Below are 15,613 nucleotides of genomic sequence, written 5' to 3' on the forward strand. Positions count from 1 at the left end.
CAGGACCTCACACTTATCAACATTGTACTCCATCTGCCAGACCTATGCCCACTCACTTAGACTATCTACATCATTCTGAAGACTGTGTCTTCTGCACACTTTGTTCTACTACTCACCTAAGTGTCATCTGCAAATTTTGACACACCACACTTAGTCCCCAACCCTAAATCACTCATTTTTTTAAGAACAAATGTTAATTTTGATGGTTTTCCTCAATAATTCTCATTTTGTCCACTAGAGGGATTCATGCATAAATCATGAGAGGATATGGAGAGACCAGCATTGGACTTGTTTAGACAGGGTCAAAAATTACACATGACACCAGATTATTGTCAAACAGGTTTATTTGAAAACACAAGCTTTTGGAGCTCAGCATCTTCCTCAGGCAGAGTGTAACACGTTAAACTGGTTGTCGTGCGATTTTTGACCTAAATCATGAGAAGGTGAGGGTGTATGAGAAGTGGTGGAAACGGCAAGAAAGGAGGAGGCAGAGACATAGAAACAGCACTGCAAAAGGGCTCAATATACGCCACATACCAAGCATCAGTGATACACCCAGCACCCCACACACTCACACACTCCAGCATTATTACCTGTATACAATTCTCTCTTTGTGCAAGTCCTCCAGGCCACAACAGATCTCAGCAGCATAGAATATCGCCCTCTTCTCATCAAAACCTGGGTTACCCATATTGTAAATGTGAAATTTCAGGTCCCCTCCATTCATTATGGTTAGTACCAGACAAAGTGCATCCTTTGTTTCATAGGCATACGCTAAACTAACCTGAAAAATCAACAGAAAAAGCAAGGAATTCTTCATAATGATCATACATACACAGACACAGAAACAGCTGTACAACAGTAGATTGCATTAATAGAATAATGCTGTCAGTCCAAAAAAGCAGATATTCTACCCATCACACAATTAACGAACATCATAGACATAGGCCAAACATCTCTAAAACTGGCTGATAGAATAATATAAAAGCAAAATACTATGGATGCTGGAAATCTGAAATAAAAACAAAGTTCCAAAAAAAAAAGAAAGTCATGTTGTACTGGTTTCCAGTTATTGTTTCATCAGCATTTGTTGGGATTTCAAACGCCCATTTGTTTCTTCATAACCAGCAGAATACATACCATATTCATCCAGCCCGCACTCAATACCCAAAGCAAAACATGTTTAGGTGTGATTCAATGATTGGATAGCACTTAATGAATAACTGACTGTAGCAACAGTTAAACTGGGTGAGTTGAGAGTAAAGGAACCAAGATGGTGAAAAAAAAACTTGACCTCATCCTCTTCAATTCAGCACTGATGCACCTGAGGATGACAGTACTAGTGAGAGATCACTAAATGGGTGTCAAGGAGGGATTTAGATGCTGAAGCAATTGGTCCATATGTAGCAAGGCCTGGATAACATCCAAAGTTGCAAAGAACATTTAAAGCCATTCAAGTGTCACACAATAACCAACAAGCGAGAATCTAACCATCCTCCTTAACGTTATCATCACTGAATTCCACCCGTCAGCATCCTGGGCTGTCACTATTGACCAGAAGTTGAACTAGACTGACTATATTAACACAATGACTACAAAAGCAAGTCAGTGTTGAGAATTCTGCAGAAGTAACTCACCTCCTGCCGCCACCTACAATCAAGAGTAAGATGGAATACTCCCCACTTGTCCGAGTGGGTGTAACTCCAACAGTGCTTAAAAAGCTTGACACCCCTCAGGACAAACCAGCCAACTAGCCTAGTGCACCGTCCACCACCAACATTTCTACATGTGAACACCACCATCACTATCTGCAAGTTACCCTCCAAGCCACACACCATCCAGACATGAACAATATTGATGTTTCTGCATTGTTAAAATCCTGGAATGCCTTTCCTAACAGCTCTGTAGCTACACATCAAGCTCTGGAGCAGTTCAAAGGGGTAGCTCATCGCCACCTTCTCGATGGTAATTAAAGACAGATAATAAAAGCTGGCACAGCTAGAGACAGTCACGTCCCATGAATGAATTTTTAGGAAAGCAGTAATTTAGGCTAATAAATTGAGCTTGTTAGGTAATTTACTCCTGCCAGAAGCGGCACATGCCCACACACAGGGAGCCTATCTTACCCCATTGTTTTTTTTCCAGTAGCAACTCCTCAGTTAAAAATCTGGCTAATAAGTTGACCCTATCAGCATCCCTTTCTCCTACAGTATAAACTATTGCAGCTATTTCAAATGTAACATATGTCTCAATGGGTGCAAGACGAAAAGCTTTAGCAACATGAGTTTAGAAGAGTAAGGAGCAACTTGTTTGGACTATTTAAGGTCATGAAAGATCTTGGCTGTTTAGACGTGGAACAACAGCTTAAAAACAAGTGATGGGGATGTTCACTTTAAGACAGCGATGAAGGTATTTTTTCTGCCTCACAGGAGCAGCCAGAGCCTTTAGAATTCTTTCTCAAAAGGCAGTTGAAGCAGCATCTATGGAGTATTTTTACAGCAGAGGTAAATAGACTCTTAAGGGAAGAGAGTGGAAAGTTAATGGGCAAGACCGTGGAGCTGAGGTTGGAATCAGGCCATACTGTACGTTCAGACCGAGAGTGTTGGCAAGGTATCTCTTGCTCGTCTATAAATTCTACACTGGACTGAGGATTAGAAAGAAAGGCTACTCTATCTGACCGTGAGATAAGTGCTCACCCACACACCTGCATGTTACCTGCTTGTTTGTGATATACGTAAATGATTTGGAGGAAGATATAGGTGGGCTGATTAACAAGTTTGCAGATGACACCAAGATTGGTGGAGTAGCAGATAGTGAAGGGGACTGTCAGAGATTACAGCAGAATATAAATAGACTAGACGGTTGGGCACATAAATGGCAGATGAAGTTCAATCCAGGCAAATGCGAGGTGATGTATTTTGGAAGATCTAATTCAAGAGCAAACAATACAGTAAATGGAAAAGCCCTGGGGAAAACTGATCAACAGAGGAGATCTGGGTGTTCAGGTCCATTGTCCCCTAAAGGTGGCAGCGCAGGTCAATAGAGTGGTCAAGGAGGCATACGGCACGCTTTCCTTCATCAGACGGGGTATTGAGTACAAGAGTTGGCAGGTCATGTTACAGTTGTACAAGACTTTGGTTCGGCCACGTTCAGAGTACTGTGTACAGTCCTGGTCGCCACATTACCAAAAGAATGTGAACGCTTTGGAGAGGGTGCAAAGGAGGATCACCAGGACATTGCCTGGTATGGAGGGTGCTAGCTATGAAGAGAGGTCGAGTAGATTAGGATTAATTTTCATTAGAAAGACGGAGACTGAGGGGAGACCTGATTGAGATCTACAAAATCATGAGGGGTATAGACAAGGTGGATTGCAAGAAGCTTTCTTCTCCCTCCTCCTCCTTCCTTCTCCCTCCCCCCCACCGCCGAGTGGGGGACGCAATTACTAGGGGTCATGAGTTCGAAGTGAGAGGAGGAAAGTTTATGGGAGATATGCGTGTAAAGTTCTCTACGCAAAGGGTGGTAGGTGCCTGGAACACGTCCCCAGTGGAGATGGTAGACGCAGACACGATTTTTTAACATGTATCTGGACAGGTACATGGATGGGCAGGGAGCAAAGGGACACAGACCCTTAGAAAATAGATGACAGGCCTAGACAGAGGATCTCAATCAGCACAGGCTTGGAGGGCCAAAGGGTCTGTTCCCGTGCTGTAATTTTCTTTGTTCATTGTACAACGGCCACCTACTTCCACTTGCATATCATCATGGAACATCTCAACTCTTTACCTCTCTTTAGACCATATGCAGCCCCATCCATGCTTCTAACATTTCTGGACTCAACTACTCCAGTATGTTCTTGGCTGGCATCTCATCTTCTGCCCTCTGTTAAGCTTATCCAAAATGCTACTGCTTTTGAAAATTTCCATAGCTTTGCCTCCCCTTTCTATAATCTCATTTGGCCCTGCAACCTTCAGGTATTAGTGTCCATCAAATTCTGATCTCAAGTATCCTTACTTGAGCACTCCCCAGTGAGGATGGCGACATGTAGCATCACTGATCTAGCTACCCCAAGGCCCAGGATAATGCTCTGGGGATAAAATCCGACCGTTGCAGCTGGAGGGGAATTTAAACAATTTGAGATATGGGTGTCAATGTTGAGATCAGCAATTGTTAACCATTCCTGATTACTCTCAAGATGTCGGTGCACTTTCATGGGAACAGTTGCTACGTGGAACAGAAGACAAATCTATTTTGGTTAGAATAATTAAAAAGACAAATTATCTCAATGGAAAAAAATTTCAAACTGCTTTTGTGCAGAGAGATCAGTGTCCTTGTGCAGAAAACTGCCATGCAGGTCCAGCAGGTAATAAAAGGGAGAAATGGACTGTTGGCATTTATTGCAAAAGGAAGATGGTAGAAAAGTAGGGAAGTGTTGTTGCAACTGTGCAAGGCATTGGTGAGACTGCATCGCGAAGTACCCTATACAGTTTTGCTAACTTGAGGGAAGATGTAATTGAAGTGGAGGCAGATCACAGAACATTCACGAGATTGTTCCAGAGCCAGAAAGCTTGTACTGTGGAGAGATTGAGCAGTTTAGGCCTATACTGTTGGGCTTAGATGAATGAGGGGGATCTAACTGTGGTGTAGAAGATACTAAAGGGGATTAACAAAGTAAATGGAGGAAGGATACTTCCTCACGTGGGGCAACCTAGAACAAGAGGTCATAGTTTTAGCCAGAGGTTTAGATTTAAAACAGACAGACAAGGAATTACTTTTCTCAAAGGCAAATTAAACTATGGAACTCATTGCCCCAGAGTGAAGTAGACATCGGGACACTGAACAAATTTGAGGAGAAGATAGTCAGATTTTTAATGACTATCAGGTTAAAGGGTTATATACAGTGGGCAGGAATTACACAATTTAAAAGGCATCTGGATGGGTATATGAACAGGAAGAGGGCCAAATGCTGGCACATGGGACTGGGTCAGATGGGTTATCTGTTTGGTGTGGAAGAGTTGGACCAAAGGGTCTATTTACATGCTTTATGTTGCTATGACTCTAGGAAAGGGGCATGCAGGCTGAGATAGGATCTGTCATGGGGGCGGCACGGTGGCTCAGTGGTTAGCACTGCAACCTCACAGCGCCAGGGACCCGGGTTTGATTTCAGCCTCGGGCAACTGTCCGTACAGAATTTGCACATTCTCCGCATGTCTGCGTGGGTTTCCTCCGGGTGTCTGCGTGGGTTTCCTCCGGGTGCTCCATTTCCTCCCACAGTCCAAAGATGTGCAGGCTAGGTGGATTGACCGTGCTAAATTGCTCATAGTGTTCAGGATTGTGCGGGTTATAGGGTGATGGGTCTGGGTGGGATGCTCCAAGAGGTGGTGTGGACTTGTTGGGCCGAAGGGCCTGTTCCCACATTGTAGGGAATCTAATCTAATCGTATTAAGTGGGTGGAGCAGACTCCGGGGCTGGAATTGCCTACTCCTGCTCCAAGTGCTTATTTTCTACAGGAGCTAGATCAGGATAGCACAAAGTAACACTCAGCTCCTACAGTTCTTGGCCAACCTTATAATGAGTTAAGTGCAGATGTGAGCAGCAGAAGCAGAGATCCCAGGGAACTAAGAATTAGACATAATCATAACTATTAACTCAACTTAATCAGATCAATGGTTCAGTAACATTGCATCTATTCATGAGACTATTTTGGTGGAACTCTCTCTCCCCAAACTCCCCTCTCTCTTCCTTTTGAGGAACTATTAAATTTGACTTTGACCAAGCTATCAACTACCTGTTATAATAGCTCCTGACACAGCAGAGTACAAAATATTTCCTAGTATTGCTGTTTTGAAGTAAGTTGAAATATTTTATTTCACCAAAGACACTGTATAAATGCAAGCTGTTTGCACACAATGGAAATATATTTGCATAATTTTAAAAGACGTAGTGTCACTTACAACAAATCTACTGTTAACTTTCTCTAAAATCTTCTTTTCATTTAAGGCCATATTCTCTCCTTTACGTTTTTTTATCCTCTTCTTTTCCAGCTTTTTACACGCATACATTTTCCCAGTGGCACGAACTTGACAAGCACATACCTGGCAGGGAGAGAACAGGTGAAGAACAAGGTAGGATTTAACAATTATTCACAAACCAACTCGGAAAAGGGAGGTTGACCAAAACAGCAAGTGAATTACCAGCTCCAGCTTTATAACTTACTGGGATCCTCATGTTACCTGAAAAGAGATGGGAAGACACCACAGCCTGACATGATGTCAAGGACAGTATTACCACTCAGGCTGCTCTCCCCCCCAATTCCACGTCAGTGTCATTTCATAACAACATTCAGAGTGCAGTCGACTTCAAGTCAAAACAGGTTCACATTCGTAGTCCAGAAACTCAAATCACCTCACATGGTCAGATGCAGTATAATGGGAGAGTACTGTAGTGTTGGAGGTATTGTCTTTCAAATGCGATGCTTGTCTATTCTCAGGTTAACTAAGTTGCTACTATTTTGGAGGATGAACAGAGGAGTGGTCCCTGGTGTTCTATTCATACTAGAACTAGGGGCCTCCCAATTAGAGTAGTAGTGAGGATCATTTATTTTTTCATGAGGGTTGAGTGTCATTGGGCCTCTCAGCCCAAGAGTGGCAGAGGAGTAGTCATTGAAGTTTTTTGAGAAAGGGCAGCGGGAGATGATATTATTCACTCGCAACTGGTACATGGGTAAATAGGAATGTGGACTGATCGCACAATCATGGAGCAGGCTGGAGGGGCCAAGTGGCCTACTCTTAACTCAATACGTACTTAATAATTACGTGTCAACCAACATCTAAAACAGATTAGCTGGTTTTAATCATGTTGCTGTTTTTGGGAGTTTGCTCTGTCTAAGAGAGCTACTGTATTTTCTACATTAGGGTGCACATGAAGTGTAAGTACATCAATATTTGTGAAACACCCTCACGTGTCCTGAGGTGGTGGAAGTTGCAGCAGAAATTCACATCTCCCGCTCTCTCTCTCGTTACCACCTATGCTCAAATCCCAAAGGCAAGTGTTCCACCAAAGAAATCACAATGACACTGTCGAGGTTTGCAGAGGTCAATGAGACAAGACCTGCATTCTTTCTCCAAGGACCATCCCACCCCCATACTGCACCATCTGCAAAACTGTGGGGCAACTGGGCAATCAAAGAAACCATAAGATAAAGCAAAAGGCCAATCAGGCCATCAAGTCTGCTTCTGCTTCACCATTCAGTGAGTTCATAGATGATCTGATAATCCTCAACTCCACTTTCATATCCTTTCCCCTGTAGGCCTCAATTTTCTTACTCATTAGAAGTCTGTCTGTCTCAGTCTTGAATATACTTAATGACCCAACCTCTCAATGCTGTACATTGTAGTTTTCTGCAGATTTGCCACTCTCAGAAGAGATTCCTCATTTGTCATAAACATGCAATCTCTTATTCTCAGGTTATGCCCTCTGGTCCTTGACCCTCCCAGGAGGAGCAACCCCTATGCATCGACTTGCATGCGTTTCAACAAAGTTGCCTCTCATTCTCCTAAACTCCAATGAGCACAGGCCTGGTTAGTCAAATTACTTACAAGCTTTTGTGGACAGTGTCGAGAGAAGAAAAGGACTTACATTTATATAGCAACTTTCACAATCTCAGGACCCCAAAATACTTTACAGCCAATGAAGTATGTTCTGAAGGATAAGCATTGTAGTAATGTTGGAGACAACACCCAAATTGACAACAGCAAGCTCCCATAAATAGCACTAAAGCACAGGATTACATCACTTTTTTAAAAAATTCACATTATTTGAGAGGTTAAACATTGGCCAGGATTACCAATAGAAATTGATCTGCTCTTTGGGATAATTGGAAAGACAGTCCAGCAAAGGATTGTCAGTTTAGTTCGTGTGCCAAGTCCAGACATGAAACTTTAACCTACAGCCTTCTGACTTAAAAGCATGAGCAATACACTGAGCAAAGTTGAAACATACCAAGTGAGGAAAATCAAAAACATCATCAGGAATGCCCTAAGGGACAACCAGATACAGAGAATCCCAGACATTCTAGTCAGATCTCCACTTCTCTTTCGCTCACTCTCTACACTCCCAGAGTTGAGGCACCAGTCCACTCTGGCTTCATTCTGGGAAAGTCCAGGTCGATGCCATCCATGAAACTCAATTAGACTGGTAATTAAATCTAAGAAATATTCACCCTCTGCTTCTTTCTCCACACACCCTGAACAACTTGGACTCCTTACTGAAGGAGGAATAGATCTGCATTGGAAGGAATTGAGAGCATGTTCATTCAGTTGAACCTGGGATGAAGAGGTTGTCTTACAAGGAAAGGATCAGCAGGTTGGGCCAGTGTTCATTGGGGTTCCAAAGAATAAAATTTGATTGTATTGAAATAGTGAAGTTTCTCAAGGGACTGGACAGGGTGAACGCTGAGGAATATTTCCTTTTGTGGGAGTATCTAGAAAGAATGACAGTTTCAAACTAAGACAATGCCTATTTTAGATTGAGAGATGGAAGAATCCTTCTCAGAAGACTGAATTTCCAAAACACACTACCATACACACAAGGCTAGTTCCTTGAATGTATTCAAGGTTGAATTAAACAGAATCTTAAACTATTTTTAGGTGGTGGGGGTGGGGAGAGAAGAAAGAAGAGGTCAAGGGTTATGGTTATGAGGAACGGGCAAGATAGTAGAGTTGAGGCCAAGATTAAATCAGGCATGATTTTGTTAAATAGAGCAGGTGTGAAGGTTCGAATGGCTTAATCCTGCTCCTAATTACATTCTTGCTCTCTTTCACCTTTTCGTTGTACGACACTCAGATGAGATACAGTCCTGGCAGTTTTCACTCTGGATATCACATGCAAATGGTCAAGTGTGGCTAAGTTAGTGACTACTAACTAATCAGCCACATAGGGTACAACCTTTCACACAGGGTTCAGTGTGTAGATCAGTACCAGGGAGGCGTCTCCTCTCTAGAGTAGCAGATCCCACAATGAGATCTTCTTTATCTTTCTGGGTCAATCATTCACTGGCTGCATTCATTAAACTTTTGTTTCAGAGATAATGGGAACTGCAGATGCTGGAGAATCCAGGATAACAAAGTGTGAAGCTGGATGAACACAGCAGGCCAAGCAGCATCTCAGGAGCACAAAAGCTGACGTTTTGGGCCTAGATCCTTCATCAGAAAAGGGGGATGGGGAGAGGGTTCTGAAATAAATAGGGAGAGAGGAGGAGGCGGACCAAAGATGGAGAGAAAAGAAGATAGTTGGAGAGGAGAGTATAGGTGGGGAGGTCGGGAGGGGATAGGTCAGTCCAGGGAGGATGGACAGGTCAAGGAGGCAGGATGAGGTTAGTAGGTAGGAAATGGAGGTGCAGCTTGAGGTGGGAGGAGGGGATAGGTGAGAGGAAGAACAGGTTAGGGAGGTGGGGACAAGCTGGGCTGGTTTAAGGATGCACTGGGGGGGTGGGGGAGGGGACGAGCTGGGCTGGTTTTGGGATGCAGTGGGGGAAGGGGAGATTTTGAAGCTTGTCCACATAGATACCATTGGGCTGCAGGGTTCCCAAGCGGAATATGAGTTGTTGTTCCTGCAACCTTCGGGTGGCATCACTGTGGCACTGCAGGAGGCCCATGATGGACATGTTGTCTAAGGAATGGGAGGGGCAGTTAAAATGGTTCACAACTGGGAGGTGCAGTTGTTTATTGCGAAACAAGTTGAGGTGTTCTGCAAAGTGGTCCCCAAGCCTCCACTTGGTTTCCCCAACGTAGAGGAAGCCACACCGGGTACAGTGGATACAGTATACCACATTGGCAGATGTGCAAGTGAACATCTGCTTAATATGGGAAGTCACCTTGGGGCCTGGGATGGGGGTGAGGGAGGTGGTGTGGGGGCAAGCGTGGAACTTCCTGCAGTTGCAGGGGAAGGTGCCGGGTGTGGTGGGGTTGGAGGGGAGTGTGGAGCGGACAAGGGAGTCATAGAGAGAGTGGTCTCTCCGGAAGGCAGACAAGGGTGGGCATGGGAAAATACGTCTTGGGTGATGGGGTCGGATTGTAGATGGCGGAAGTGTCAGAGGATGTTGCGTTGTATCCGGAGGTTGGTGGGGTGGTATGAGAGGATGGGGGGATCCTCTTAGGGCGGTTATTGCGGGGGCGGGGTGTGAGGAATGTGTTGCAGGAAATGCGGGAGACACGGTCAAGGGCGTACTTTTATTTCATATTCATTTTTGTGGGATGTGGAGTCGCTGGCGGGCTAGCGTTTCTTGCTCATCCCTAATTGCCCTTGAGAAGGCGGTGGGTGAGCTGCCTTTTTGAGCCGCTGCAGTCCTGCTGCTGTGGGTTGACCCACAATGCTATTAGAGAGGGAATTCCAGGATTTTCACCCAGAAGTGTCAGGAGATCTCTTCCAAGGCTGTTTAAAAGATACTTGGGACTGGACACGAGGGTGACTTGAGCAGTAAGTAGCTTTTACCTTCATAGAGAGGACAGTGGTTATTATTTTCCAAGATATGGGAGAATAACCTTCAGGTCCACACTCAAGTACAAACATTATTCCCAAACTTACCTCACCAAATCCTCCTTTTCCCAGTACTCGATAATGTCTAAAGGTGTTTTTCGTTGCAGGTTGCCTAAAAAGATTAAAAGATGATAGAGAAGAGACATGAATCTTGGACAGGCAAGGAAAGTCAGATCAGAATCCATGAGAATGCCCTCAGTGTACCAAGTGTTGACACAGTCAAGTGCACAATGCCCATGTGGGCACTACTGAGATTAGACAGTGACTGTGCTGTATCACAGATCCATACAGAGTCACTGAGCATCCTATGATTCACTTTGGGGTGGTGGTAATGTTACCGGACAGGTAATCCAAGGGCCAGGCTATTGCTTTGGGAACACAGGTTCAAATCCCACCATGGCAGCAGGTGGAAGTTAAATTCAATTATTAAAACCTGGAACAAGGAGGCATAATTTTAAAAAGTGAAAAGCAAGAGGTTTAGAGGGAATTTGAGGAAAACATCTTTTCATCCTGAGGGCAGTGGTGGTATGGGATGCACTACCTGGGGGGGCTTGTTAAGGCAAGAAACCTCAAGCTCTTAAAAAAAACTTTGATGAGCACTCTAAGTGTCATAACATTCACGCTATGGGCCTAATGTGGGCAAGTGGGACTAGTGTAACTGGTAATCTATTTTTGGCAGTAAAGGATCAATGGGCCTCGTCTGTACTCTAGGATTCCATGAATTAATGATTCTGTGTGCTCACCCAGCTAAGTGAAGGGCATTCCATCAAACTCTTGACTTGTAGACTATGGACAAAGTTTTTGGGGAAGTCAGGTAGTGAGTTACTGCAAGATTTCTAGCCTCTGGTCTACCCTCATGACCACAGTACATGACTAGTCCATTTCAGTTTCTAGTCAATGACAAAACAGATAATGTTTATAGTAGGGGTATTCTTGATGGTGATGTCATTGAATATCAGGGGGGAAATGATTAAGGAATCTCTCTCATTGGAGATAGCCATTGCCTGGCACTCAAGTAACGTGAATGTTACTAAAAAGAAATTCCTTAAAACAAAGACAGTAAAATAAAACTGAAGCAATCATCAAAACTGTCCTGGGGAAAGGTGGAAATTGAAGAGTGTAGTGAGAAAATAGAGCAGCAAGGTTGATGCCAGAGCATAAATAATACAGTTCCATGACCTTTGAGGGCCATGGCTTTATACCGAGTATAAAAGTGGCAAGTTGCCTATGTGCCACACTATCCTTACCGCACTTCAAGTGAGGTCTTGCAGTTGGTACTAACACTGCAAAACCCATTCAAACAGTCAGAAGGGGTGTGACTGCAATAGAAAACAGTGGCTAGGGGCACAGGAAGGAAAGCCAAAAGTCACATAAGGCAGCACAAAAATTATTAATTTAGCCACATGTCAAGATGCTCACAGGAACTACCAGTCAGAAGGGACCATTTCCCAAAGATAAAGTCTCCCCATTGACGGAGGACGGGTCAGTTGAGGGGATTTTCCTGGGAGAGGTTGGAAAAGGAGAAACAATCAACTGCTCATTAGCTGAATAGAAGAGGCTTCTGAATCTGCAGGAATTCCAACAATGAGATCAACCTGATCTCTTTACAAACTGCATCTTAGTTAAATACCAGGAACTCAATAAATCTGGGAATTCTTTCCATGAAAGATATCAACAGAGTTGTTATCAGAATTATAATTAAAGGTAGCCCCATATGACATTACCTTTCTAACCATTTCCACTGTAGGAATCGCGAGAAGTACATACTTTCTTGGTACTCCGTGAACGGCTTGTCACTTAGATAATCATGGACAGCTCTGCAAATAAAATTGAGGAAACTAAAATAAGAGACATAAATAAAATTCCAGGTTACAAGAAACTACAGGTTTGATGCCCAAACCAGATGTTTTTGAAAATCAAAATTGTCACAGAATCATTACAGTTGTTATAGAAGGCCATTTTTGCAAGGGATTTGTCATGATCAAAAATTTTTCTACAACGAAAAGCTACAGATATGGGAACATACTGGTTATATTGCAACAGCAACAATCCCGACGCCTGGGCAACTGATCGTGTACATGGTCACAAGAACCAAGTAATTTATATTCAGCAGCAGATTTGGCATAAAAGAAGCTTGCCTCAATATGAGTGATGATCAAATGGTAGGGCTGTTGCAAAACCCATCTGGTTCACTCGTGTCTTTTAGGAAGGAAAACGTGTTGTTTTCATTTGGCTTGATCCACACCCAACTACAGACCAGCAGCTATATGGTTAACCATTAACTGCCCTAGCAATGCCTTTCATTATATACGAGGTGACGCCGACACTACAGAAGGGCTACCTGGACTATGAATGGTGGCCGCATAAGTGGTGCCCACATCCTATGGATTAATTTGAACCAAAAGATTCAAGCCAAATCTTTTTTCTGTGGCTGTATGACTTGCCGAGCTGATCCGTTGTTCCGCAGATATTTCATTACCCAGCTGGGTAACTTCATCGGGGGCTGCACTGATGTTACCCAACAAGGTGATGAAACGTCTGCAGAATAACTAATCAGCTCGGCAAGCCAACCAACCACAACCCGAGCTACAAATTTACTCAAAAGCCTTACAAATCCATTTTTGTAACATTGATTCCTCAAGATCTGGGCATGGCTGGCTACGTTACTGTGAATCCATATTTTCCTCAAATATTGCTGACTTTTTAAATTTAGGAATCTGGCTCACTCATAGGGACTGGAACTACACAGTTGATGAGATAGTAGGAACTGCCGATGCTGGAGAATGAGATAACAAAGGTGTAGAGCTGGATGAACCCACCAGGCCAAGCAGCATCACAGGAGCAGGAAAACTGACGTTTCGGGTCTGGACCCTTCTCCTGAAGAAGAGTCCAGACCCGAAACATCAGCTTTTCTTCAATGACCGTAGTACAACAGAATTCACCCTGTGCTTTGAGGGAGAAACTGGAATCAGATGTAGTGGCATTACAATTGAGTAAAAGGTAACAAAGACATGAGGTAGGAGCTGGCCAGGAGCTGATAGGAAGGGAAACCCAGAAAATGGAACAGCAAAGGCAGTATTTCTTGGGATAATTTCAGAAGCACAGCAGAAATTCACCTGAAAGAAGAACGTAAAGGGAGGATGAGGCAACCATAGCTGACAAGCAAAGCCAAGGACAGCATAAAAGCCAAAAAAAAAAGTATAAGCATACAATGTGGTGAAGATTAATGGGAGGCTAGAGGATTGGGAAACCTTAAAATCAGAGGATAACCAAAACAAAAAGCAATAAAGGGAAGAGATGGTGAAATGAGTAACTTAGATAATAATATGAAAGAGCATTGCAAGATTTTTTTTTAAAACTCAAGGTGAGAGGGGCGACAGTGGAAATTGAACCACTCAAAAATTAGGCTGGCTGGAGAAGTAGAAATGGGGAATGAAGAAACGGCAGAGGAACTGAATGGGTACTGTGCATCAGTTTACACAATGGAAGACACCAGCAGCATACCAGAACTTCAAGAGGTAAGGGGCAGAGGTGGGTATAGCAACCAAGGAGAAAGCTTTGGGGAAGTCGAATGGTCTGAAGGTGGATGAATCACCTACACCAGATTGACAACACCCACAGTTCTGAAGGAGATTGAGTCATAATTTGCAGGAATGAGTGGAGTCATGGAGGTTGCCAGAGCACTGGAAAATGGCTAATGTCTTACCCCTGCTTAAGAATGATAACAAGGCAGAAGACAGGAAACTATAGGCCAGTTAGCCTGACCTCGGTCATTGGTCAGATTTGAGAGTCCATGGTCAAGGATGAGATCACAGAGTATTTGGAAGGAAAAGTAAAATAGAGCTGAATCAGTGCAGCTTCATTAAGGAGAGGTAGAAGTCTGTAGAATTCTTTGAAGAGGTAATGACCAAGTTAGATAAAGGACAACCTGTAGCCACAATCTATTTAGATTTACCAAAAGACATGGCACAGAAAGACTCTAAGAGTTTAGGTTTTAGGGATAAGGTACTGGCATGGCTAGAGGATTGACTGGAAGGCAGCAGAGAGTAGGGATAAAAAGGGGTCTTTTTCAGGATGGCAGCCTAGTGACTTACCGAGTTCTTCAAGGGTCCGTGTTGGGGCCATAACTATTTATTAATTAACTCTGCAATTTTCTAAAAGGACCAAATACCCTTTTGAAAATTACAACTGATCCAAACAACCTCTCAGACACCGCACTCCAGCTCAGAATAGCTCACCACTTAAAATCCTTCCCGGCCGCACCCATCTTTTGTTAATCCATCCAAGAATAATCTCCTCTTGGCTTCCTTTCTCAACTTGGATGAAAGGCCTGTAATATTTGCTTCAGTGTAAATTCTACTTTACAGCAGTTGCTTTGGCTGTTGTGCATGCCCATCCCATTCACAGTTGAGACTTCACATCCTATTTCTGCTTTAAACCGGCTAAACGTTTTTATGTACACAAGTATATTTTCTCCAGCTCTGCTTTCGCTTTCTCTCCTTACTTCTATTTACAAGTGTTCAAAGTATCAGGCGCACAGATTTCAATGAATTTAGTATATGGTGTCTTGGAGCAATGTCAGTACTGGGGTAAAATGTTATGGAGGGCAGGCAGGAAAGTAGAATTGAGGCAGACAGGAGATCAGCCATGCTCATATTGAATAGTGGAGCAGGCTCGAGGGGCTGAATTGCCTACTCCTTGTATTTAAGAACATTTAAAAACTAAGTCTCTAGTCATTTCCTCAAAAGCAATTAAGTGTTGACTTACTTCACACAGTCTGTGAAGATTTCCTTACAAGGACTTTCCTCCAATTTCTCCTTGCACTGCTTCACCATTTCCACAGGCACTTCAGGTAAATGGGCCACTGACTGCAAATACACAACACCACCATTATAAAAAGATAATCACTCCAACAAAATAACTTGCATTTATCTCACTTTTGACATAGCAAAATACCCCAAAGATGCTTTCCAGAACTATCAATTGTTAGATCAATTATCTGTTAACCAGAAGGGACGTATGGGAAAAGCAGTTCGTTCATAGTAGTTAGTGTTAGTCCTAGTCCTAGATCAGACTATTA

The 15,613-nt window shown here is 43.3% G+C and overlaps 1 protein-coding gene across 1 annotated transcript in view; it reads right to left on the minus strand.

Annotated features, from left to right (window-relative positions):
* Positions 1-15,613, minus strand: part of LOC125450864 (G protein-coupled receptor kinase 6-like) — a 129,488-nt gene that overhangs the window by 23,980 nt on the left and 89,895 nt on the right. Inside the window, exons 5-9 of the mRNA XM_059644894.1 lie at positions 15,301-15,401; positions 12,258-12,350; positions 10,582-10,645; positions 5,952-6,092; positions 594-784 (exon numbers count right to left, since the gene is read on the minus strand). Of these exons, the coding sequence (XP_059500877.1) occupies positions 594-784; positions 5,952-6,092; positions 10,582-10,645; positions 12,258-12,350; positions 15,301-15,401 (590 nt within the window). The remainder of the gene's footprint in view (positions 1-593; positions 785-5,951; positions 6,093-10,581; positions 10,646-12,257; positions 12,351-15,300; positions 15,402-15,613) is intronic.

The sequence above is a fragment of the Stegostoma tigrinum genome, chromosome 3, assembly GCF_030684315.1.
Source record: "Stegostoma tigrinum isolate sSteTig4 chromosome 3, sSteTig4.hap1, whole genome shotgun sequence".
Classification (NCBI taxonomy): Eukaryota; Metazoa; Chordata; class Chondrichthyes; order Orectolobiformes; family Stegostomatidae; genus Stegostoma; species Stegostoma tigrinum.